This window comes from Uloborus diversus, chromosome 8 (assembly GCF_026930045.1).
Source record: "Uloborus diversus isolate 005 chromosome 8, Udiv.v.3.1, whole genome shotgun sequence".
Taxonomy (NCBI): Eukaryota; Metazoa; Arthropoda; class Arachnida; order Araneae; family Uloboridae; genus Uloborus; species Uloborus diversus.
Window position 1 is genome coordinate 51,930,326 of NC_072738.1, and position 27,493 is coordinate 51,957,818.

At 33.0% G+C, this 27,493-nt stretch overlaps 2 protein-coding genes across 2 annotated transcripts in view; one reads left to right on the forward strand and one right to left on the reverse strand.

Annotated features, from left to right (window-relative positions):
* The window catches only part of LOC129228362 (glycerol-3-phosphate acyltransferase 3-like), a 56,904-nt gene extending 33,032 nt beyond the window's left edge, over positions 1–23,872 (reverse strand). Inside the window, exons 1-5 of the mRNA XM_054863041.1 lie at positions 23,862–23,872; positions 21,164–21,261; positions 19,921–20,051; positions 14,815–14,857; positions 371–425 (exon numbers count right to left, since the gene is read on the reverse strand). Of these exons, the coding sequence (XP_054719016.1) occupies positions 371–425; positions 14,815–14,857; positions 19,921–20,051; positions 21,164–21,261; positions 23,862–23,872 (338 nt within the window). The remainder of the gene's footprint in view (positions 1–370; positions 426–14,814; positions 14,858–19,920; positions 20,052–21,163; positions 21,262–23,861) is intronic.
* A 124-nt stretch (positions 23,873–23,996) lies between these two features.
* Positions 23,997–27,493, forward strand: part of LOC129228363 (probable 39S ribosomal protein L45, mitochondrial) — a 21,438-nt gene continuing 17,941 nt past the window's right edge. The window contains exon 1 of the mRNA XM_054863042.1: positions 23,997–24,002. Coding sequence (XP_054719017.1) covers positions 23,997–24,002 — 6 coding nt within the window. The remainder of the gene's footprint in view (positions 24,003–27,493) is intronic.

Sequence of the window (27,493 nt, forward strand, 5' to 3'; positions counted from 1 at the left end):
ATAATCTGTATACCGGAACCTACCAGGGCTACTAGTACTATATCTTGCCCCAAGATATAGAAGGTGTTCACCTACCATTTGTACTGATTATCTCTAAATGTTTAGTTTTGCCACTTGCATCCCTTTGCTTCTCACTGCCTCCTATGCCTTTGCAGATGATCTACAATTTAAACATTGCTGGAAACAGCTTTTGTGGCAATAAACCATCTAGTTTAATAGGTTCTAAATACTATTTAAAAAAGAATGACGTATTTATGTATCTGTCTACTGCTATTTCTTCCCACAAAATGGATAAAGAAGAATTTACTGTATATCAAACATGTTTAAGCATTGATATATATTAGAAAATTTTCAGTGCTTTCATACGTACCTAATAAACTGATAGTTTTTATTTGTCCTTGTCAGGAGATTCCAAGCTGGAAGCTCTAAAGAGAAGTAGGGAAAAATAAAGGAATTGCAGCTTTTTTAAATATAAGATATCATATAAAACACATCATAAAAGATGAGGAGTGAAAAAATTTGTAATGAATTTGCAAACATTTTGCATAAATATGTTCAGGGTTACAAAACTGTGAGTTTGGATGAAAGTCATTCAAGGAAGGTTGCAAAAGGAAGGCTTTATGCAGACAACAGTGGACAGCAGTCAATAGAAAGGTGTTTGAAGAAACCAAACTAAACAGAGTCAAGGAAGTGATCCATAAAATTAAAAAAAGGTATAATAAAATAAGGTACAGCTCAGTGGCAGCGCTTTGCGCTCCCACGCCACAAGTCCGGGATTTTATTCCTGGGTTGGACATGGTTGACTCAGCCGTTCATCCCTTCAGTGGGTCGATAAAACCAATCGTGCTTGGAAACTAAACATTGGGGGTTCCCTGTTAGGCTGACCACCTAACCGGGACATTTGCCTTGCACCCCAGAGCCCCTCTTCAGGAAAACTGAGTTGGGCACAGTAAGCCTTGGACCTAACGGGTTGTCGTGCCACAGGGTTTGGTTTTTGGTTATAATAAAATAATTATAAAGTAGAATTCCAACTATCCAAATAAGTTAACTGACAAACAATTTGCTCAAACATAATATAAGCAAGATCCATAAAATAATCCAATACAGCTGAAAAACAGATCACAGAAAGCTGAATTGGAGCATAAAAATAGGAATTAACAAAAAGCTAGAAAAAAGCTAGTTAGTTGATTTTTGCTGTGTAGCGGATGACATCAATTTTGAAACTATGAACTGAATGAAAGAACAGTCAAAATTGGCAAAATTCCTAAATCATTTTGGGGGAAAATATGAAAGATATTCAAATTATGTGCTAATAAACTATGATATTCAAACCTAAATTTAAAAAATGACTTCCTAAGAAAAATCTTTATTAAATGGCACATTTTTGCAATGAACAACAACTGGTGCAATAACAGGATCAAGAGGAGTACCATAGCAGCGGGTGACTATGGTACAGTTTTAGTATATTTCTGGCTGTAATTACTCAACATTCATTCAAAAAAAAAAAAAAAAAAGAAGTTGCATTATTATTATTATAGTTAAGGACCTTGGCTTTTGATTCCAATCCTGAAATAATTAGAAACTTGACTCACACCCCCTCCAGAGCAGGCCTAATAAATTAGGGTTTACGTCTAACTACATTTTCATACCTGCCAACCTCCGAGAAAAAAAATCCGGAAGATTTTTTTATTTTTATCCACAAGATTTTAACGCAAAATAAAATCAAACAGGACACCTACCCTCTTTACATTTAACAATATATTAGTTATGAATTTTATATCAATTAAACTTACTTTCGTTTAGTAAATATTACTTTTATTGCTTTCTTTAAAAGTTTGGAAATAACATTTACTCGTACTCATCTTAAAAATAGAACGAAGCAAAAACAGCTGGAATTGAGAGAATGAGAAGATAATTGGCGCCGAAATTGTGCCCCTAGTTGCCCGCCGCGACACTTGCTTTGATTGGATCCCGATGAAGTCACGCGCTGTATCACTCAGTGACGTCATAATCTTGCCTCGCTTCTTCTCGTGCCATTCTCTTACGGCAACCTTTCCTTGGCTACTTGGACTATAACGCGGTGCCGCGTTCCACAAAAGTCCGTTAGCGCCAAAATTGGCGAGATAATTATTTTTTCTACAAAACGTGAAAAATCTGGAAGATTTTGCTCATAACCGGAAAAACGAAAAAGGACATAAAAATCCGTAAAACTTCCGGGAAATCCGGAAGGGTTGGCAGATATGCATTTTACTTGAAGATCGCAGGTTAGGCCCTCGTCTATAAAGAAAGGTTAAAGTTATATAATAATTAAAATTATTAAGAGGCCAAAAGTAGGAAGAGTGTCAAGAAGTATTCTTACGAGAAAACTTAATGATTTGAAATGGATCTTCAGCTGAAAAAAGCAATATCCACCATCACAGTTGTCTAACGTGGAGCAGCGCGCTTATTGGAGGGCCGTAAATCCGCCGTAATAAGCCACACCTACTCAAAGGTCAGTAATGGCGGGAAGAACTAATTTGGTAGTATCAGAGAAGGAATGAAAATAAACTGGGAGTAAGAAAAACACAAAAGTGAATTAACTAATTACGCAGTTCTAACAGCAATTTCTTGAGGGTGAATATTAATCGTTATCACAACATATCAACGTTATTATTAGACTTGAATGAAACAGGGGGACCTGTTGAATAGCTTTAACAGCACTAGAAATTTCGGGACAGGGACCCCAATTAGTGCAAGTTTCCGTCTTATTTTTCCAATTCATAGAACCAAAAAGATTTGGTTGTTTTGGAGTTTCTATAGCTGGCTAAATGTTCACCCTCACAGTGAAAACATGAGGGTGGTATGTTTGAGAGTTTTCGGCAATCTTAGTTTTGTGCTGCCTCGCACATACAAGGCAAACGGGGGGTCGTTACCTTACTTATTTTAACGGGAGGGTTGTAGACGTAAGTTATGCTGAAAATTGAACTTTGGTATGGGTGGGTAGTCTTTCTTTTTAATGTTCCGTTCATCAGAGGATCATTCATTCTTTTGACCCGTTCATTCAACTCATTCATTTGAACAACTTCGTTCATTCAAAAAAGTTGCAGGTGATCTCTCTGCACGACATACTCACGTGCATTCAAAATGTTTTATTGGCTCAGTAATATATTCTTTGAAGGAAAAATAACTAAAATGATTTCAAAGTAAGAAAATATGCCTATGAAAAACTAGTATTTTGTGGCCATCACGAAACTTTCTTCTATATCTTTCTTTCCCTCCCCCATGCTTCACTAAAAGCCATATTCTCGGCAAAAATAAAATTATGCACATAAAAACTTGATGACTGTCCTAATTTACGATATATCGCAAAAGCAAAGCAAAGAGTGAAAATTGAATGTAATTTTAAAAGCCTTGCTTGAATGAATTACAAATACTTTATTTGTTAACAAACATAAGATGGCAACAGTTAATCATTTTAAATCAGTGACATAATATTTTCGATAATATCCCAACAATTAAAATCATGCAAAATAAGCAGACGACAGTCTATTACGATTTATCTTTCAAATTATTCCATTAATAAAACTATTTTTATTTGCATAAAAAAAACAGTCCCCCCCCTCCACCCTAGAGTGATTGGCGCCAAAGTTGAACCAATGCCTGTTTGCATATAGGTTCACGTTTGTTCCAAATTTCATCCATAAGGAGGCATTACTTCTTGAGATATAGCACTTGCAATCAAAACTAGAACATTCGATTGTACCACCCTCTTTTCAGCTACAGACGTGAAAATAGAATCAGCTCTTGTACCCAACAGGTGATCTCTCTGCACGACATACTCACGTGCATTCAAAATGTTTTATTGGCTCAGTAATATATTCTTTGAAGGAAAAATAACTAAAATGATTTCAAAGTAAGAAAATATGCCACCTATGAATATAAGGGCTACTAAAGGTCAAGATTTACGGTCGCCACTCGCCACGTGGCGACTCAGTTTTCAAAATTGGCGACCCCAAAAGATCTCTACAGTCGCCAACTTTTTTGGGGGGTTATTTTTATTTTAGATCCCAAGAAAAGAATTCCACACCACAGATGCCTCAGTACAATAAGGATTCACTGATAGAGACCGTACTCCGACTGAATGTTGTTTATTTTACAAAGCTTGCATGTCCTTTCTCACTGCCTGCCTGAATGTTGGTTATTTTACGTTGCTTGAATGTTCCTCTTACGCGATTCAGGCAATGTAAAATAAGCAAAAATACAGTGAATTAGGAAGCCATTTGCACAAGATCAGAGCGTTTGCTCCTTTGTCTTGACTCTGTTTTTCAAGTAATTAGCGTACTATAATCATGATTTCAAGAAGAAATCATTATATTTTAGATTATATTTTAGATAAATTTTGATTATGCCTTCAAAGTAATTACCTTTTCACGTTTTTAGTTTAGTTGCTCAAATGGTATATTAAATTCAAACTTTATTTTTTTACATCGTATTATACACCTGGGATTATACGAAGCTTTTTTTTTCTTCAGGCCCATTTTAGAACCTGCAGATTATAGGCCGCCCACCGATAATAAACAGGAAAATATGGTTATTAAATTACAGGGTTTGTACGCTCCAGGAAAACCTGGAATTGTCTGGGAAAAGTCAGGAAAATTTCAAATTTTGCCCCCAAAAAATTTTTTTCCAGGGAATTTTGAACTTTGAGTTCTAATCTTCGTTTTTATCGATGTTTCCTGAAAAAAGAATGTAAAAAGTTTTGAGGCGAAATGACGCTGGCAATAAAATAAAAAAGGCGAACCAAAAAAAAAACTTCTGCGGACGCCATTTTTGCCTCTCAATAGTTCCAAAGAAAAAATTTCCTAGGGTGAACAGGAATTATGCACAAATTTAACGAGAGAAGAACATTTTCCTTCTTCTAAAGCACAAGCCTGCGGACGGTAGGGTCAATTGAGAATTGTTTTAATCGAAAAGTCTTTTCAGCTACGAATGAAACGTAGTCGCCATGTTCGGTCATTCATAAGATAGAAGTAGACACGATGCTTAAATGCCTAAGATTCCAAAAACAAAGCAGAATTGGATGTTTTCTTTAACTGTAAACTAATGAAAACAACACAAAATGTGCTGCAAGTTGTTTTTTTTTATTTTTATTTTTTATTTTAAATATGTAATTTTCTTGAGAAATGAAAATATTTGTTCTTAAAACTTAATCTTATCCTCATTGCCTTGGATGCAAATGTGCTAAAAACTTTTCAACTGAAGTGTAGTTTCATGAAGATTTATTATTTTTAAATTGTTTTCATGCTACAAATTCAAAAAATTATTTCTTAATTTTTGTCGTAGCCGCCATATTTGGTCATTCCAAAGATGGCAGTACACAAAACCTTTTAAGTGCCTAAGTTTCTGAAAATAGCATTGGATATTTATTGCAATGCAAACTATTGATAACGCAAAATGTGCCCTTTTTTCCGGGTAATTCGTAATTATTTTCTGGAAAAATGCAAAATTTTATCTCCAGAATTTTTTTTTATTCTAATTGATTTAGACTCTTATGTGCTAAAAACTGACTATTTTGTCTTATAATTGTAGTTTTTTAAGGATAAATTATTATTTGTAACTACTTTTTACGCTACAAATTCAAAAATCTACTCATTATCTTAAATTTTTTACTTAGTCGCCATATTTGGTCATTTGCGAGATGGAAATAGACAAAAATTTACAAAAACATAATTAGATGTTTATCTCAATGTCTATTGAAAGCAATGTTTATTGAAAGTAAATGTGCAAAAAAGAAAATTTTTAATTTTAATGCAAGCATCCTTTATATGCAAAAGGAAAAAAAAGTGATTATTGGCATTGGCTTATGATTGACGGATGTTGACTTTTGATAGAATGCATTGTATGGTATGCCCATCAATGCAACAAGTTAATCATATTTATAATGAAAATTAGCTTTGTACTTTGCTCAATATGTTTTGTGTTACATACTAATAGGAAAATAAAAAGAATCGTAAACCAAAAGCGGAGAAAGATTGCTGCTGATTACAGCAAAACGCTAATATGCATGACATGTGGCATCAGAGAAACGTTAAAATAAGTTGAAAGTACATTGTTTTTAACAAATAGTTAACAAATGAAAATTAACCAATGATGGTTTTTTTTTTTTTTTTTTGAGCAATCACGATTGCTTATTGCTTTCATTTGACTGTTTTTGGCGTGCTATCATTTTTCCCACCGACACGGCGCCACCCTCTGCCAGCACCACCCGTCGCGTCGGCCGGCCTCACGATGCTGCTCCTCTAGCGAAAACCGTCTCCAGGTTGCGTCCATATCCTACACACACACACGCACGCATACACACACATACCCCTATGCACATACACAAACACATACACACACGCATGCATACAGATACCCAGGCCCGGACTGGCTCCTTTTGGGGTGGTCGGCTAGGTACTGGAAAGGGGCCCCCTGATGTGGGGGTTCTGGGGGCCCTTCCCCCGAAAATGTAAGAAAATTATTGTTTCAAAAACTGCTTTTTGCTTTTTCTTTTTGGATACGTTAAGTAATAAAACTAAAGTTAAATTTATGTATTTTCCCATTTATTTACTGATTTAAGCCAAAGGAGATGGGGTACTAAAGCAATCTACATGAATTCATTGGGTCTTGAACAAGTCATTAAGTTTGATTACTCCAATTTTTATTACACCTGCATTTCTCTTGTGTTCCAGTTTTTTTCACACGGCCATTTATACCCATATTCCACAGTTCTTGTCTTATCTCCTCTTATTGATTCTACAAAAACTTGGAGAAACGCACTTAGCGGCCTGATTGTTGGTTAAAATTTTATTTGTTGGAATCTCGAAAAGAGAACTTTTTTCCCGCCAAGATATAACTGGAAGGCCAACAGTCATAACAGATTGATGCTGCTCCCTAGCAAATATCCTCACAAGGTTTTGTGCATCAATCGAGCTTTGATCTAGCATGCAGAAAGAATTATCGGTTTTCTACCAAGTTGAGAAAATTTTGAGTTGAACGTTTTGAAACTTATTGAATAAATAATACTTAGTTAAGAAAGAACAAATATATAAAAATTAGCAGAATTTTATCCTTTTTTGAGAATTGTATTTGTACGAACTGAAATGTTATTAACTTTTTTTGCACGTTAAAAATAAATCCAAGCTTGGCAATGGAGCAAGTTTACGCGTCGACGTCTGAGCACCTTTACGCACGTTCTTAAACTGTGGCTTGCTTCTAAACGTGCCCTGATGCTTCTTTCGCTCCAAACTGTCTCAAAACTTTTTAGCATCGTTTTGTAAATAACTATTTTAATTTTTTATTGAGTTACAAATTCGTATCTTATAGCTTACAATCATGTAGTGCTGTCTTCATGCCCGTTCAGTTTTTACTTTATACACTATTCAGTCTGTAATATAAAAAAATATAGGTACGGAAAGCATGAAATATCCGCAAAGTTTTAAAATTTCTCTTCAGGGGTGCCCACCTGGAGAGGGGGGGTCATGGCACAGACTGCGCCACTAAAAGTTTTTTTTTGGGGGGGGGGATGTTTTGAGAGGTATTTTTCACTGTTCTGGGAGTGGGTCTTGCTTTGGGGGGGTCTTCGTGATATTTAGGGAGGTGCGCCCTTGTTCTTCGGGGGGCTGGGCACCCCTGAATCTCTTAATGATAGTCTCATCAGTTCTATAGGGATGAAAACAAAAATTTAACTTGATCAAAAGATTGATGTTAATGTTTTGTGTCTCAACTTATGTAAAAGGCACATAACATCTCTAATCCCGGTTAATAGAGGAACAAAATGAAATTCAAAAATACCTTTATGTATTCCTTCTGAAATTGCACACTTAATAGATCTTTGTTAATACAGTTGAACTCTGTTAATACGAAATGTCAAAAATTCACGAATTTGTTCGTATTAGCCGTTATTCGTAACAACCGTGAATAAGTGATACTGTGAAAAAACGAAGAAATGCTTAACGGCTTCAAAGCATTCAAAAATTAACTGAAAATGCCTTGAAAACTGGTCGAAGTATTTTCACAAAAAAATATTTTGACCAGTTCAGGTTAACAAAAATTCTGTGAATTTCGGTTCACCACAGAACAGAACTTTAAATACCGCCAACATCAACATAAATGAAATACAACTAATTAATGAGACAAAAACGAGTTCAACGAAAATTTCAAGCAGACAACAGAAAATAAAATATTTGAAAGAAAACCCTCAAATCGAAAAAACATGTCTCAAACTTTTAAGAAATACAGAACGAAAAGCGAAATTATTTACCAAACCAATATGAATTCCGTACAACGGGAATACTTTTTTCAAAACCAAGATTTACAGAGGAGAACAGTTATAATTAGAATACTGTTAAGTCATGAGAAACTCGTTTACTTGCTTATATAACTTATAAATAAAATGATCATCCAAAAAATCAGGATTTAAAGTCCCACATAACTATTCAAAACCTTAAAATAATAATAAACTTGTAAAAATATTTAAATAAACGAGTTCAAAATTTAGGTAGAAATATTGAAGCATACAAAAACAACAACCACTCGTTTAACTTTTTTTTGAGAGGGGGCGGGGGAAGGGAGGGCAATTCAGTGGGCGGTTAGGGACCTTGATGATTTTTTGCAGGGAGCCCGAAGGCGATTCCTAAATTAAAGCCCTAGGAATCCTTAACCTAAAATTAATGTTTACCCCGGGGCCCTACCTGGCTTTAATTAGGCCCAATGTGCTATTTGTATAAAACTAGAAAGAGAGATCAAAAGCATCCCGGGCGGGACCTGATTAAGATATAGGAAGGTTCTAAGCAAAGATTTTTTGGGGCCATTATGCAGTCAAATCTTACTTTTAGTCATTAGCTAAGACAACTTTAGCCATTGGGGGGGCCCCTAAAAGGCAAGGGCCCTATACCACAGCCTAGTTGGTCAGTATTCAGGCCCTGATCCTGGCAAAACGTATAAGGAAACAGATTGAAATAGTTACAAGGAAATCAAAGAATTGTAAAATCATTTTTTGCTACAGATTTTTTTTTTCGCTTCATTTGGGGGCCCTTCCTAGCTTGGGGGCCCTCGGCGATCGCCGACTAGCGGACCTAGCCAGTCCGGGCCTGCAGATACCTACACATACACACAAATACACACAACTGCCCACACATTCATGCCTGCACACAGACACAAACACATAGGCTTACACACACAAACATACCCCGCCCCCACGCACACAAACACTCATACACACAACTACCCACACACTCATGACTGCACACAGACACAAACACACATGCCTACACACATACACATATCCCCCCCCCCCACACACACACACACTCGTGATTGCGAAAAACATAATTTGAATTCAAAATGACAAAATTCAAATTATTATTTTATTTTTTTTTTTACAAGTGGAAAAGTTTCAGTTCTTACACATTGCTACTTTGAACAATTTTGACTATTTTGAAAATATTGTTACTTAAATTTAATTTTGAGTGAAGCGAGTAACCTGGAATTTTCTAAAAAAATAACCTGGAAAAGTAAGGGATTTTTTTTGAACCAAAAGTGTATGAACCCTGTCCTTTTTTCAAATTCTTTTTCTAAAACAGTTTTATGTTTTGCTTTAAATCTTGTTCTGAAAGTATGAAAATATTATGCAAATTTTGGCTCTTTAAAAAAACACACCATTATGTATGTTTTTTTACATAAATCCTCGAAGGTCGTTCCGATCCTATTTGATTCCCAATTAACTCAAACAGTCTTTATTCTGAAAATCGTCAAAATAGGAAAAAAAATTAATTAATTTAAAACTTAAAAAGGCAACTTGTTTTTGACTGCACAAAGCCCCCGCACCTCGTTTTATCATTCCTTTGCCATAGTCAAAAGTTCCATGTTTTCCCATAAATCCTGTATTTCATTATAAATCCAACATCATTAAAAAAAGAAATAAAAAAATATATTTCTATAAACTATATCTTATATTTCTGCTGTGATGTGGACAGTAATACTCGCGATCGATTAGGAATACGTTCCATTGAAAATCGTTTAAACAACGGGGGCTAGTTTCTATTTATTCGAATAACAGTTGTAATTTTTTAATCTTCAATTGCATCAGATTAAAATATAAGCCAAATAGCCAGTCCTTTGATATTTTTCCCTTCATAGTCATCCTAACATGGCGACGCTGCGTATTGAACGTAGTCGCCATGCTTGGTCATACTCTGAGTTCAAATAATGCAAAAAGAATGATTTTTTTTTTTGGAAATATATTCTTGGTAAATGCCAAATTGTATATTACTGGAGGAGGTCTGTAGTTAAATATTTTTATGCCAAAATTTTTTCTTTTCACTGTGGGACCATGGTACTGTGTACACTACTTAATTTTTGGCTTAATGATTTTTTTTTTTCTTATGAAACTTTAAAATGGGTGGAATGAACCATTTGCTTCAGGAGCTCCCAACCTTCACCCTATGCCTCTTATGTTTCCATGATTAATATAATTTATATTTCTTGTTAGCATTCCTTTAGCATCACTTTCATAATATTTGTTTCAAAAAATACAAGTAGAAATCCCCCCTTCCCCCACCCCCATTCTTGTACTACAGCGCTGTTTTCGAAACCCAGTAAAACTGGTGGCCACCAAGCTTCTTGAGCCTAGTGGCCATTGGCCACTTGAAAATTTTCTGAACCTTGAGGTCTAAGGGCTACTTGTAGATAAATTTTTGTTTGATTCCATTCATTATTTCTTGAGAAATATCAGTCACAAGTAAGGACAAAAAAGTTCGATAGCTCATCCCCCCTTTGAGCTATAGACACCAAAATTGAATCAGCACCTGTACATTTTAAGGGCAACATATGGTCCAAATTTAGTTTGATTCTGCCTGTTACTTTTTGGGGAATAGTGGGCACGCATAACTCAAGAAACCTTCCATTGCTTCTTCCCCCTTATAGGAATTCATGCCAAAAATAATAGTTCACATAAGGGTACATATGTGTATGAAATTTCCTTCAATTTCATGCGGTACTTTTAGCTGTAGAGCGGCCACAAAAAATCGGTCACACATGCAGACAAACACACACACAAACATTTTCCAAAAATGGTCAAAATGGACTCGGCACACATCAAAACATTCGAATCCGTCAAAATTTAAAATTCGAAAATTTGCACGAATCCAATACTTTCTTCTATACTAGAGGACCCGACAGACGTTATTCTGTTCAAACCTTGTAAATTGAAAAGTTTGAAAGAATTCAATAAACTATAAAGTGTTTGAACCGTTCTGTTGAAAAAAATTTCAGTGACTAAAAGTACTACTTTGACTGAAGGAAACAACCCCATTGTTTGCTTTTGCCACTATCAGCAAGGCCATGGCCGAAGTATATTAGCCCTTGGTCTTTGGCATCCACAAATTGGGCGACAATTGGGAAAATTGCTGAGACTCCTAGTTTTCAAACTCTTCCCGCAATTTCTACATTGTCTTGGGGAATTATCATAACGTAGATCGTAAAATATGCAGAATTGGCGAAAATATTTCCTCATTGCTTAAATTCCGTGGTGCCAAGTTTGTGGACCTTTAAGAAATTAAAATGAAGCGAAGCTAAAAGACGTAACCATGGCAATGCGAAACAAAACATCAGTAATTTTAATGGAGATAAGATTTATTCGAACTTTATTTTTAACGGCTTGTAACTTTTTTTCCTTTGGAGATAGAAAGTTACTTTTCCGACCATAGGTCGAGATATTTCTGGAATAAAAAATGCTACTTTTTCCAATGGTGTCAAAAAGAAAACTGTGGGACAATTCCTTCACTTTTTATTGATAGATTAAATGAAGAAAGTATTGCCAAAATTTCAGCTAAGCCTAAAAAAGTTCGAGATAAAAACGCAAATTGCTCCCGTCGTAATGAAGTTAGAGCATTGAAACAAATTGCTTAGAACGAGGAAAATTCTACCCTTTTCAAGGGTATAAAATATTAATATGTGCACGTAATTTTTCACTCCTTTAATAGCCAATAATAGGCAATTAACGTGAAATTTGAGTCTAAATTTGAATTAAAAAAAGAACTATTTATTGGATTTTTTCGAATTATAGCCTATGTTACTCAGTAAGAAAGCCCTTTTCATATGGTGAAAGAATTTTTCGAATAGGTGCAGTAGTTCCGGAGATTATCTTGAACATATAAACACACAAAAATCCGCCCTCTCTCTTTATAATATTAGTAAAGATAATAGATATAGAAGAAAGTAATAAATTAAAAAACCTTTATTCTGGTTTAGATATACCGAGTAATTATAGTTCATTTTGCAAGATATTTCTTAGTAGTTAAGAATTAAGACGTTTTCCATTCAAAAAATTGTAGGTTCCATTTCAGCAAGTAACAGAAGTACGTTATTAAACTTAATTTCATAAAAAAATATTAAATAAACTGTTTGTTACCTCAGAAAATTTGTAAAACTGAACTTACGAGAAATAATGCACTAATGCTAAATAGAAACATCATATATCCAAGTGTAGTATGGTCATAGGTGAAAGCAGAAAAAAAGAATTTTGAATGTGTGCTTTAGGTTACATTTTAAAAAATGTAAATCACGAAATAAATAAAAGAAAAAACAACAAAAACACACACACCAAATGAAACAGGTTGTAATATAAAAGACGAGAATAAATAAATGTTTTTTTAAAATAAACTATGTACTTTAAATATACATGAACTTAACAAAATTATCATAATCATCAAACATCTGCTTTTCAAATTAAAACTGGCGTAAGTTGGTCGAAACTGACTTTTTTTCACCCCAAAACAAACATCTGTCAACCATGACATCTACCCAAAAAAAAGAGGTGCGTTCCTTTCCAATATTTTTTTCAGCTACAGCGCTGTATACAGACATATAGTATTACCAGTAGACCATGTATAACGAAAAGAAGTAAAAAATATGTTGGTAGCACAGCCAGAGCACTGGATAACTTAATTGAAAAAAAAAAGACACCTAAATATTACGGAGCTTCAAAATTATTCCTTAGTATACCAATGAGAACAGAAAAAAACGCAACACTTTTCTTAATGGGGAAAAAATTAGACAGTAATAATCCTTATAAAAATCTTTGGATATTAAATGTAAAATAAGAGACTTGGAAGTTACCGGGTTAAAATTAAAACCAAATCAATATAGATGGTAGTTGATAGGAGGGCTGTCATAGAAGACAAAAGGATCGCCAGAAAAGTGATAAAAGGTATTTTAAAAATAATTTTGGTGACAGAAAGAGTGAGAAGGATTTTAGCAGGTGTGTATGACAAAAAATGGTAAAGCCAAACATTTTGTTAGTAGCCCAAACAAGTTAGATACAATGGATATGTTGGAAAATTGCAACTGAACTGCAACGGTTAAAAAAAACTGATGAATAAAGCAGAAAGTAAAAAGTTTCCAAATGAGTTATAATATACTGAACTGAGAAGAAAATTTGAGATTGTTTAAGAGTTAAAAATTTGAAGTTGAATGCAATTCGAAAAAATAAAAATGGGATTTTATCACAAGTGTTCCTAACTGCTCACCAGTCAAAAGAACGGTCGTTCATTTTTTAGGTGAAAGAGTGGATCCGTCCATTTTAAGGATTCGTTCTTTTTGATAAGTTCGTTCATGAAAAAACACATCACTAAGCTTTGGAGAGTCAGAGACATCATAAAATCAAGATAGAAAGGCTTTATTATTTCCATAATTTTTGAAGATGGATACCAAATCTTATCTTTTTTTAGGCCACAGCAAAAAATTACCTAGCTTCAACATTGTTGAAACTTCAAACTCACTTGCTTCTACACCCATGATTTTTCCTGTGTGCTTTCTCTCCTGATAGCCCAACGGGCTCTCCAAAATTTCGAGTAATTACTGCACCACACTTACCCTCCAAACTGTAAACTTTACAGATTTGTAACTGTAGCAACATCAAAAATGTTTTTTTTTTTTTTTGAATGGAAATTGCAGGTAACTTTCTTTATCTTTACTAACAATAAAGTTGAAAGTCTCTCTGTCTGGAGGATTTCTGGATCTCGGTGACGCGCATAGCGTCTAGACCGTTCGGCCCGATTTTCATGAAATTTGGCACAAAGTTTGTAGCATGGGGGTGTGCACCTCAAAGCGATTTTTCGAAAATTCGATGTGGTTCTTTTTCTATTACAATTTTATGAACAAAAATATCATAAGATGGACGAGTAAATTACGAAATTATCATAACGTGGAACCGTAACGTGGGCACAAGCCAATTGGTGAGATACGAAATTATCATAACATGGAACTGTAACATGGGTACAAGCCAATTGGCGAGAAAATTCACCATACATTATTTGTAAATATACAGGCGAACCAAAAGACCTTTTAATTTTTATATTACGAGGAAAGTCGTGCGGGGTACCACTAGTGTAATATAAAAGAGAAAGGTACTTATGAAATTGTGATTCCTTCTGCACTATAAGTCCACCAACATGAATTTCCAAGCTACCTACAAACACATAACACCAGTTGCTCACAACAAATAAATTCACAATCACCAGGTTATTCGTCTGAAGGGCCACAACTGAGGTTTGAATCGTTCTCACTCATTTTTACGGTAAATGAAGGGCGGAAAGGGATGGGATCAGCAGGTTAAGAATGGAAAATTAAAGAGTTTGCAAATTCTTTTCTAAACTTAACCAACCTCTTTTGTATAAAAACAAATTAAGCATTTGAAAAGCAAAAATGATTCTAATGAATAAAAAATAAATAATCACATATATAAATACATGAAATAAGAAAAGCTGAAAGCATCAATAATCGCTCAAGTCTCACCTTCAGCTGCAAATCGACTAGTAACTTCATCTTCAATAACTGCCTGAAAAGCAAGTATTGAATTATCAACATATCAAGAATGATTTATTCACAACTCAAAAAAATCACTATACCTCATTTCAATACTTTTTTTTATTATATTCTGCATCCTTGTTTTATGTTACCAAAAAAAAAAAAAAAAAAAAAGAACTGTGTAAGTACTAAACAAAAAATAAGTGATCAAAGATATAGTTTTTTTAAACAGTATCCAGATGCAAATAGCAGAGGAATGAAAATACCATTCATCAGCAGCAATTGGTATTTGGCAGCTTTTTAAAGTTATTTTAAGTTGGCCAAATTTTGCTGACTAATTGATGGGGAAAATATATATTTAACAAATACTTTTTAATAATTTGTAAATCTTTTAGGTATTTTTCGAACAGCTACTAATTTAAAAGTGACTACTGAATACAGGCAACTAACTAAATAATTGAATTTCTATGCCTAGTTAACAAAATGCGACTAGGAGAAATTGAAGGATTAAAAATTATTATAAACAATATCCGTACATGTTATAACTTAACAAGTGCAAAATATATTTTTAGACATTTCTTTTTCATGCCCCCCTTCCAGTGACATCAAACCTTCCAAGATCTACATTACTTATTTTTAGATCTACCTTACTTACTGATTTTCGGATCGACACTACTTATGTGCATAAATAAATCACTGGCCAGTCTTGAAAGAACTCCCCTCTCCTATGCATTTTTGGAGAAACCTAATTTGATCCGTTGCAGTTAATCTGCTTGCGCTTGTGTCTGTTGTAATCAGTTTGCAATAATGAATGATCCTTCTTATGTTTTACATGCATTTTTTCACACACTGTTATCATTTTAGCTGTAATTTATATGTATACGAGTGTGTTTGATTTTTTAAAGCTATTGCATACGTTGACAGAGATTTTACGAAACTTGTGGATTATCCGTGGTTATCTTGCCAACCCTATTCTGAGGCCCGGGTAGCAGAAACTGCCAGACACGAGACGTGCGTTGCAGATTTTTCAATGGCCTGCAGATAATTTTACCAAAGAACTAAATAAATAAATAAAATAATAATATATATATAAAAAAAAATTTAACTCAGCCAAGATCGTTTGGAGATCATTTTTTGACCCGAAAAGGGATAGATGCCTCATAAAAATAACTTAAAATGAGCAGCAATTTTTTTTTTTTTGATTTTTTAAAATCATTTCTTGAGAAATGAAAAATTTTAGATTTAAAATTTCACCTCATCCCCATTGCTTCGGACACAAAAGTGCTAAAAACTTTTGAACTGAAGTGTAGTCTCATGAGGATTTTTATTTTAAAATTATTTTTTTCCCAACAAATTTAGAAATATCATTTTCATTAACGAAATCGGATGTTTATTTACAATGCAAACTGTTGAAAATTAATCAAAATGTGCCATTTTTTTTGGATAATTCTTAATTATTGTCTTGAAACATGCAAAATTTCTTCTTTAGAATAATATTTTACCTCCATTGCTTTAGAGGCTAATGTGCTAAAACTGACTATTTCATCTAAGTTTTAGTTTTTTAATGATTTTTATTTATTTACTTTCATGTAACAAAGTCAAAAATCTATTTACAATCATGAATTTGTCGCATAGACGCCATGTTTGGTCATTCGCAAGATTCAAATAGCTGAGACTATTACTTGCTTATGTTTCCAAAAACAAAATTGGACATTGACCTCAATACAAACTATTGAAGATAACATAAAATTTACAATAAATCATGTTTTTTTTCTTTTTTTTAGAAATATTTTCATGAAAAATGAATTATTATCTGCACATTTGTATTTGGTCCTGATTGCTTTGGAAGCTTTGCTATAAACTAAAACACTCATCTAAAACGCAGTTTCCTGCCAATTTCTCATTTACTAATTTATTTATTCATTCATTTTTTGAACAAAAAAAAAAAAAAACAAACAAAAAAACAAAAAATTATGTATTAAATAATTGTTTTTCATAGTGCATAGAGTTCTTTTTACTGTTATGAAAGTAGTGAAAACTGTTGCCCCCCCCCCCCTTTTTAAACTTTAAAACTCGACGACAATGGCGGCCAATAAGTTTTTCGGTCTAGTGGCCACTAGCTATTTGGAAATCTTGAGTCTTGACCTTTACAAGGGACTTGAATATTTTATGAAAACTTAAAATAAAAGTAATAATAATGCTGCAGATCATTTTCAACTGCCCAAAATCATGTCGTAGACTGGCTAGAAAGTTTCTGCTACTGGGTTCTGAGGATAATCAGGAGTTTACTGTATCTTTCTCAATCAGGAATAAAATGTGAACAATGTTATATTTAATTGAAGATCATTTAAAAAAGTATTAAAAATTAAGCTTTATGTAGTAAAACTTCGATAAGTCGAAGTTGCAGGAAATGAGAAAAAAAGTCGAGTCATTAAAAATTTGTTTAATCAAATACGAAAACAAAACTAAAGAATAATATAAAAGACCGCGACTGACAGTCATTTAATTTATAATGAGCAATGAAGTGATAGAATAATGTATCAAAGATATATCGTTGCCTCAAGGCAACGAAAAGACCTTTTATTTTTCTATTACGGGCAAAGCCGTGCTTTGCCCGTAAAAAAAGTTAAAGCCGGGTACCACGGCTTTAACGTAGTGTATAATATACGGAATTCATACCATTATATTATACGGCACGTAGTGTATAATATAATGGTATGAATTCAAGAGTTTGAATAGGTTGGAAAACAAGTTTAGAACTTTATGTTGGACAAAACAATTTTCACTAACCAGGGAAAAAACTTATTTTAAAAAAAAATTCTGTTATCAAATATTGCTTTAAGCAGAAATTTTTTCTATCACTAAATAGTCCTTGGATACTTCAAAGAGCCAAACGTTTCACTGCCAATCGAAACGTTTTTTCGATTTTTTAAAATTGTTGAAAATGTAGAGGCACATCAAACGTCAATGAAATTTCCCACTTTTTTGCTACACTACAATAGAATAAATTCAACTTTTTCTTTGTAGCTTAAAATTTTAAATATTCTCTTAGTCTATTTCAAAGTTCAATCCCAAATGTTCAAGAATCAAAGAAATGGCACAACAATCATTAGCTTCCTATAACAACGAAAGATAAAAGCCAGTCTAGGAAAGACCAGCAGCTCTAATTACACTAAAAGAGGAATTATTCCATAATCCAAAATTTAGGCTCCTGTCTTTTTTAAGTCCCATTTCCGGGCTGTGTCCATAATTAAAGTCTTGGTTTCCCTAATGAGCAAGTTTTTCTTTTCTACGTAAGGAAATGAAATGAACAATAACTTAAAACGAAAAAAAAAGTCAAATTATGAACGAATAATCGGCTTCGGAGATTTGTTTGATTCATTTTGTCTTAACGCCTTTTCATGCAGTGCAATGGTGCCAATATCTTTCTTTTTGTTCATGCTTTTGGGGGGAGAAGAAAAAAAGAAAATATTTAGACTATAGAGTTACGTTAAAAAGGAAACTTTGACGACGGTCATGAAATAAAATTCGACTTATCGAATATTTCGACTCAACGAAATCCGGCTTATCGACAATAAATAACATTAGTTCTCCATTCAGTTCATGGGTGCAAGTTTGGTGATTTATTCAAGACGGAAAATATTTTGAGCCCCCCTCCCCCCCTCCCACATGCGTGCTTAAGGAAAAATTTACAATCATAAATGTTGTAGATTTTGAGTATGGCAGTTTTGGAATCTGTGTTTACTTTGAATTTTTCACTTTTGACTTTTCTAACAATATGGACCTAGTAGTTTTAATTGTAATATTTAAGAGTTTTGACATCGTAGTTCCAAAAACCACCAATAATTGGGGGTCTGGTGGCTCTCCCCGAATTCAAAAACTTCAATTTTATTAAATTGAAGTCTAAAAAGCGCAATGACAGGTATTTTGTTAAAGTTCAGGGAAATTAGAGGTTCAGGGTCCCAAAATCACAATATTGGGTGATCTTCAAAAATATTATAGAAAGAGGGAGGGGGCGCTGGCTCTCCACGAAATTGAAGCTTTAAAAACGAAATTGTACTCCCTCTTTCATAACATTTACACGCTTGTTGAATGCATTATCGAAGGGACGGAGTTCAAGAACTCTCCTTCGGCAATATTTCGAAATTGAAGTTCCACAAACGCAATTTAAGACGATGTGGGATGATGTTAGGAATAAAAGCAATCGGGGCTCCAAGCCATTACTTTTTCTGCCAATCTTAATCTTTTTATTGCAGCAATAAAATCGCTTGGGACATAAGATTTTTACTTTTGCAACATAAACCAGTTTTGATCGGAAAGTCTCCCCAAGATAGCGCGAACAAACCAGAAAAGAAAGAAAGGTGGGGGAAGGGTATGGGCGATTAATGAACTGGCAAATGAGAAAAACAAACAAAAGGACACACACCTCCAAAAGCACGTTGTAAACAAAACAAGCCCATGGTGGAAAATCAAGAGAATGTCCATGTAAATTCGTGGTTATGGAAAGGTCCTGCAATTAAAGCATATTTTTCAAACACTCAATTTTTCTTTTTTTAGTAAAAACTGAAGGAAAGTAATCGAATTTCTTTCCGTCCCGACCTCCGTCTCGGAAATTTTGTCCAAGACGGAAATCTGTCCTGAGACAGAAGGTCTTGCACCCATGATTCAGTTAGATGGGTATAAATATTCACTTCGGCTTATCGGAAGTTTTCGGCTCATCGAAGTTTGACTTACCGAACTTTCAATGTATATGAATAATAAATGATTAAGCATATAAGTAAAATATATATCTATATAATTTATTTTTTTAAATATAAAAATGTAGAGTATGTATTCAATACAAATTAAAATGATATAGATGAATATCCAGATACTATCCAATCTTTTAATGCGAAACCTTACTCGAATTTACGCATGCATCAGGTCTCTTCTGATTTTATTAAAACAGGGGTGATAGCAAGAAGGAAGTAAGGAGCAAGCAAAAACTGTATGCAACGGGAAGTGCGCTTCCTTAAACCACCAACCCTTTTTCAATTGGAGTCATTTGCAGCTGCTAGTCACGGAGTTCGAGAACAGAAAGTAAGAAAGGATTACCTCTACTCCAGCTTTAATAAAATCACTGATATCTTTCAAATGAAATTCCTTAGGAGCTGCAGATATATCTGATGGCAAAAGGCAGCCCTCTGGGTGTGGCTCTGGCACTAGTTTAACTTCTCTGCTAATAACTAGAAATTAAAGATAAAATTAGTTTTAAAGAACAATTTTTTTTTTTTTTTTGTAGCAGCAAAAGTAACAGTAATGAACCGAGGTTTTAGTCTACAGAAAGCAGGACCTGATTACCACACAGGCCGACTAGGCCCGGGCCACGGGCTTCATCTTCTTAAGGGGCCCCAAATTAAAAGAATTATGCATAGCATTACAGTTATATGAAAAATACGTGTATTTTTTAAATAATAATAAAAAATTATGACTTGTTGTTTGTAAAAACTTCCTTATAGGAAAATTTTTATTGATTCCGCAAGTAACGAATTTACCTATCACAATTATAAGGGGCCACGAAGGGGATTCATTTATATACATGATAAATTACTTCTACATAGAGTTCTGAGATAGACAAAGATGCCTCCAAAAAGGTAATCAAATGGGATTTGATGCTCCAAATTGTTGTGAGCCTAGGGCCTCGCCTTCAGTTAGTTGGGCCCTGATGGAAAGGGAGGACAAAAAGCAGGCAAGGACACAAGGGAGGGGTGAAAGGGGTGATTGCTTCTTTCGATACTTAGAAGCTTAAAAAATCAATTGTAGGTGATTTTTGATAATGTTAGAAGATAGGACGCTTCGGTCTCTCCTCCCGTAAACATTTCAAAACATTTGTAAAGGAGTAGGAGGTAAGTAATAAGAATTAATCACACCTCCCTTTAAAAAAAATTCTGGAGTCCCACTTGACTACAAGGGATTGAAGAACAATTTTCAGTAAAAATTACATTACCTTTTGTACGGATAAAATATCAATGCATCAAAAAATTCTACATATTAAACATTAAAAAAGATAAAAAAATTCCAGAAAACTAAAATATTTTCAGTTAAAATTAAACAACAGAATATTCAAAAATTGTTTTAACACCTATTTTTCACACTGATCTTGTCATATACTTAGAATTATTATTTTTTTGCATAAATTCAAGAACATTTTTTTTTAATGGTAATATTTTTACAGGACTAAGTGCTAAAAGTTATGTAGAGTAAAAAGAAAATGTTCTTTTTTTTTCCCATCTGAACTTTAATTATTAACACTTGAAGACTATGTGAATATCATTTGCTTTTTTTAAGGATTTATTACCTGAGTTACAGTTATTACACGTTTCTAACTTTTCTTTATCATCTTTATTGGCAATAGATTCTCGTTTTTCAGCTTTTTCAATTTTTTTCTGACAAAACTGAAAAAATAAACAATTATATATCAAACAAAAAAATTTAGCTACAGTATTTTAAACTAGTAAAAGCACATAAATAACAGAAATTTTATCTTCAATATGATTCAGGGTTCGAAAATATGATATTTTTGAAAATATCGAAAGTATCCGATATTTTGATATATATTGGATATTTTGATACATATCCGATATTTTCAATTAGCACAAACTCAAGTCTTCTAAATAGTAAATGCATCCTCAAATCACTCTTTAAGTTCTTAAATTGTTATTACAATATATAGACTTACCATTGATGTTTCTTTCATTATTTATATTTTTTCTGCATTTAATATTTTTTATCAGTTTTAATGGAGTCAATTTAGCGTAAGCTGTTTTACTCATTTTTCCTGTTAGCTACTTTTACATTTATATGATAATATAATTACAGTAATATGATTTACAGAGACAAATGACATGAATTAGTCGGCGCACAGCCATGAGATTTTTTTTTTTTTTTTCTGATCATCGTTCAATAATTAAATAGGCACTTTTAATATGAATTAAAATTGTTACATTGCTAACAATTTTATGAATGTAAAATACAAGTAAAAAAGGAATATTATGTTACTTTGTTATATTAATGATATATTATCATACATAATAAAAATTCAGTACATAAGGTTTTGGTTATTTTTAATAACAAATGAACATTTTCACTATGATAATTATACTTTTTATACTGAAAACACCGTAGTGGAAAAAATAAATATCGAAAATATCAAAATGTCATGATATTTTCAAAATAAATATCGGATATATATCATGATATATATCGGCGAACCCTGATAGGATTACATTTTATTTTTAATTTGAAAGTAAAAATGTAATGACAATTCAGAGAGAATTAAAACATCATATTAGAACTATTTTTTGCTAAAAGTTTGAGTAATAATCAAAACAATTTCAGAAACATTCACAATGCACTTTGAAAAAGTTTTCTAGCTTGAAACTTTATTCTGATAACATAAACTAAATGTTTAGATAAAGTAATGATACAGAAATCTAAGAATCAGGAGATTTATCATTATCAGTCATGAAACTGTATTAGGTTTCAATTTCCAAAATTGAGAACAAGGAAAAAGCACTTCAAGCACTTGTGAAAAAAAGATTGAAAATCAGTTGGGGAAAAAATATCTTGAAGAATCAGACATCTAACTCAGCTAATATAAAATGCTGATAATCGAGGTGTAATTATTAATGGATGAATTTTTACTTAGCTATTTTGAATACATTATGCAGTAAAATCTTTTCCAAATATAAATGTAAGTAAAATTTGCACAGAGTATATATAACACAAAATCTACAATCAGTGTTATTTTAAAAATGAAGAATAAAATAAAATTAAAAAAAAAAAAAAAAAAAACTGTAATACATGAATTTTTAAAAAAAATTCAGCAAGCTTCTACTGATTTATTTGCTTACAAGATTTTCTCTCTCTCTCTTTTTTTTTTTTTTTTTTAATATTTTCAACTTGGTTTCATTTAGTTCGTGGGAACATTTTAAAAAGTAATTGTACTAAATTGAAAGTGAGTTAGAGAAATAAAAAGAAACCAGATATTAGTAATTGAGCTTAATTTATACAATCCATGCATCAAAAAAATAGTAAACAATTAACATGCAAATTATTCAAAAACTTATTTATATTTTATTAAACACTTAAAACTTTTATTCATTTCGGAAGGCCAAGGGCACCCATATGCAAAATTTTAAGGGGGGGGGGGCTCAGATATTTTCCCCATATTAACTAGTTTTACAGATTAGAGTTATTAAAATTTGACATTTTTAATAACTTATTTATTAGTTGCTGGAGAAGAAAGGTTTTTACATTTTTGCAAAGAAAAAAATACTAAAAGCAAGGAAGTCCTAACTTCAAAGTGGGGGGGGGGGGGTGGCTTGAGCCCCCCCCCCATATGGGTGCCCTTGCGGAAAGCAGGAAGTAACTTTTAAATTTCTTTAAAAAATTGATGCTTTTCTTTTTTAACACATTAAGAAAAAGACAAACAGCTGAAAAGCTTACATTAAGTTGTACAAGATTTTTTTTCTTCTTAATTACATTAAATAAAAATTAAACAACTGACCACAATCAATAAATAACCTATGTTTATAAGAGCTTGGACAAGAGAATTCAGCTTGTACTTCGAAGACCTATTTTCAAATTAAAACTAATGATTCAAAATACAGTTCAGTTAAAAACATGACCTAGCAATTAAAATTTCTCTGAAAGAGGATACGTTGAAAAGAACTGGAATAAAACCTCAGCAGGAAAAAAAAATCTGAACAATGGACAACAACAACTTCTTAGATTTTCTAAATTTTTTTGCTAACTTATCAAAAATTATCCCCTAAATCCGAAAATCTAATTCTTTTTCTGCGCAAAAAATTCATTTATTACTTATTAAGCATTGTAATTGCCCCAGAATCGTCATGAGAAGAAACGACCCCTGATTGGCCTGACATCAGACGTACCTCTCACACTACGCCCCACTCCCTCGCACTATGTTTTTCAATAGGAGTTAAACGCTGATGATTCGCTAAATTTCCTTATTTGTTAAGTACATTTAATACTTTGAATACATTTTCGATTTGCAAAGATTATTGTATAATGGAACAAGGATTCTAGAAAGCTGACACCCTAATTTGCAGAAAATAACGTTACAAACCAGCATTTTTTTTAATTTAAATTTTTGGCTGAAATCAAAGATGCAGGTAAAAACTGATTTCTTGGTATATTTTTTAAGTTAATGCTTAATAAGTCGCAATTATTAATATAAATGAGAAAATAGAGGTGGATGGGCTGTAGAGTTAATAAGTTTGGGGTTTGACTGTCTTGGATAATCCCATGTGCATGCGATTTTAATCCCTTTCAAGTACAATGTTTTAAAAATTAAATTTGAAAGTTTATGGCATGGGATAATTGTAAAATCTCTTTCAATATTGCTGCTAACTCATAAAAAAAGTTGTAAGCAAATTAAGAAAAACGAAACACGTTATTTTAATGCTAAAAACATGTACGCGAAACAAAAACTAATTTATAGAAAAAGTATATTAGAATAACTGAGATGTTTTCAGTAAATTACTGCCCATTAGCCAGGGCTAAAGCAGAAATACATGAAATACACCGCCAGCTCAGTCATTTCCAGCCGAGGACTGCAGTTTCGTGCTTATTAGCACTCATCAGCCCGGCATAGGAAAGTGACTGAGCTGGAGATGGAAAACCTCTTAAGGAAGTTAAGAGTGCGAAACAAACTGGTAGCTAATATAGAATCAGCAGACCAATTTACTGAATATACCATGCCTTGCGTTCAATCTTCGAGTTGAACCGAACCATTGCTTCGGTCACTCGTCTGGTCTGCTGATTCTATATTAGCTACCAGTTTATTTCGCACTCTTGGCTTCCTTAAGAGGTTTTCCATCTCCAGCTCAGTCACTTTCCTATGCCGGGCTGATGAGTGCTAATAAGCACGAAACTGCAGTCCTCGGCTGGAAATGACTGAGCTGGCGGTGTATTTCATGTATTCCAACTGAGATGTTGATACAAAATGTGATATTTCAATCAGTTCTAGTTCAATTTCTTTTTCCAATATTCAAGTTCTTCAAAAAAAAAAAAAAGCTACAAGTGGAGGAGAAAGGATGTAAGAACAAGAATTAATTCAAAAATTTTCATTTTGAAAACCTTTTTGTATATGCATTATGATGAATAATAGTAAATATTTTGGTATTCTTACAGAGTCTATATTTCCAAGCTTACAGAAAAGTTTAGTTTTTTCCCCCATTTTAATTTACCCTAAGAGCATTTGTTGGCCATGTCAATTTAAAAATAATACTAATAATTACAATTTTAAACAAAAGCTAAAATTGAAAGAAAATATAACTTTAAGCTTAAGTAATTTTCAGTAATTACTTTTTTTAAACAATTTTAGTACATTTTTTTCTGTTCTTAACAATACAGCAAAAGAAAAAAAAAAACATTTTATAAAAATGTAATGAATGGCTTAAAAAAAGTTACTGTTGAAGTTGTGAGAACTTTCGAAAATAAGTAACTTTAATAGAGCCTAGGACATATAAACCAGTGTTGGGCATTAATCAACTAAATCCTCAATCGACTAAAGTAATCTGACTCTCATTTAGTTCCGACTAATATTTTAAAAATTTAATTCAATTGCAGACGAAGATTAACGTTAGTTTAAACTAACGCGTTAGTTGATTAAAAAAACTAATTTAGTTCAGATTGATTTAGTTCAGATTAAATTAATCAAATTGAATTTAGTCAGATTAAAAGTAATCAGATTAAAAGTAATCAAATTAATTTGATTAAATTTTTAATTCAGATTAAATTCGTAAAATATAAATGTCACATGAACAGAGACACATTTGTATTTCTACGTGTATGTACATATTTAGGCAAGCATACACGAGTTAATACGTGAATATACGACTATGTGCGTAAATATATGTTTATAAACGTGTTATCCCGCGTATGTTCGTGTACGGAGGTATATTTGAATTTTTAAGTGAATATACATATTTATGTGTGCATAAACGAGTAAATATGTGTATATACGAGTATGTACGTGTACACAAGAGAATATGCATATGGATATGTGTTACCCGGAGTATACTCGTGTACAGAGGTAAATTTGCTTTTAATTGTGAAAACACATACTTATGCGTACACACAAGCGAAAATACGTGCATATACGTGTACACATGAGAATATGCGTATAGATACGTTTTATCCCGAGTCTAATCGTGTAAAGAGGAACATTTGTATTTCGACGTGCATATTCATATTGAAGCGTGCATATTCGAGAAAGTACGTGTATATACAAGTATGTTCGTGTACACACGAGAATATGAATATAGATATTTGTTACCCCGAGTATACTCGTGTAAAGAGGTGCATTTGTATTTGTACTTGTATATACATATTTCTGCGTGCATAAAGGAGAAGGAACGTGTATATACAAGTATGTTCATGTACACACGAGAATATATGTAAACATATGTGTTACCTCGAGTATACTCGTGTACAGAGGTAAATTTCTATTTAAACGTGTATAAATATATAGATGCATGCATATAAGAGAAAATACGTGTATATATGAGTAAGTACATGTAAACAAGACAAATAAGTATTTAACCCGAGTATACTCGTGTACGAAGGCACATTTGTATTTCTATGTGTGTATGCATATTTATGGGTTTATAAACGAGTAAATACATATATACGATTATGTACGAGTACACACGATAGTATGCGTATAGATAAGTATTACCCCGAGTATACTCGTGTACAGAGGTAAATTTGCTTTTAATTGTGAAAACACATACTTATGCGTGCACGCAAGCGAAAATACGTGTATGTACGTGTACACATGAGAATATGCGTATAGATATTTGTTACTCCGAGTATACTCGTGTAAAGAGGTACATTTGTATTTGTACGTGTATATACATATTTGTGCGTGCATATAGGAGAAGGTACGTGTATATACAAGTACGTTCATGTACACACGAGAATATATGTAAACATACGTGTTACCCCGAGTATACTCGTGAGGAGAAGTAAATTTCTATTTAAACGTGTATATACATATAGATGCATGCATATACGAGAAAATACGTGTATATACGAGTATGTACGTGTACACATGAAAATATGCGTATAGATACGTGTTACCCCGAGTATACTCGTGTAAAGAGGTACATTTGTATTTCTACGTGTTCATGCATATTTAAGCGTGCATATACGAGAAAGTACGTGTATATACAAGTATGTTCGTGTAAACACGAGAATATGCGTATAGATATTTGTTACCCCCGAGTATACTCGTGTAAAGAGGTACATTTGTATTTGTACGTGTATATACATATTTGTGCGTGCATATAGGAGAAGGTACGTGTATATACAAGTACGTTCATGTACACACGAGAATATATGTAAACATACGTGTTACCCCGAGTATACTCGTGTACAAAGGTAAATTTCTATTTAAACGTGTATATACATATAGATGCATGCATATACGAGAAAATACGTGTATATACGAGTATGTACGTGTACACATGAAAATATGCGTACAGATACGTGTTACCCCGAGTATACTCGTGTAAAGAGGTACATTTGTATTTCTACGTGTTCATGCATTTTTAAGCTTGCATATACGAGAAAGCACGTGTACATACAAGTATGTTCG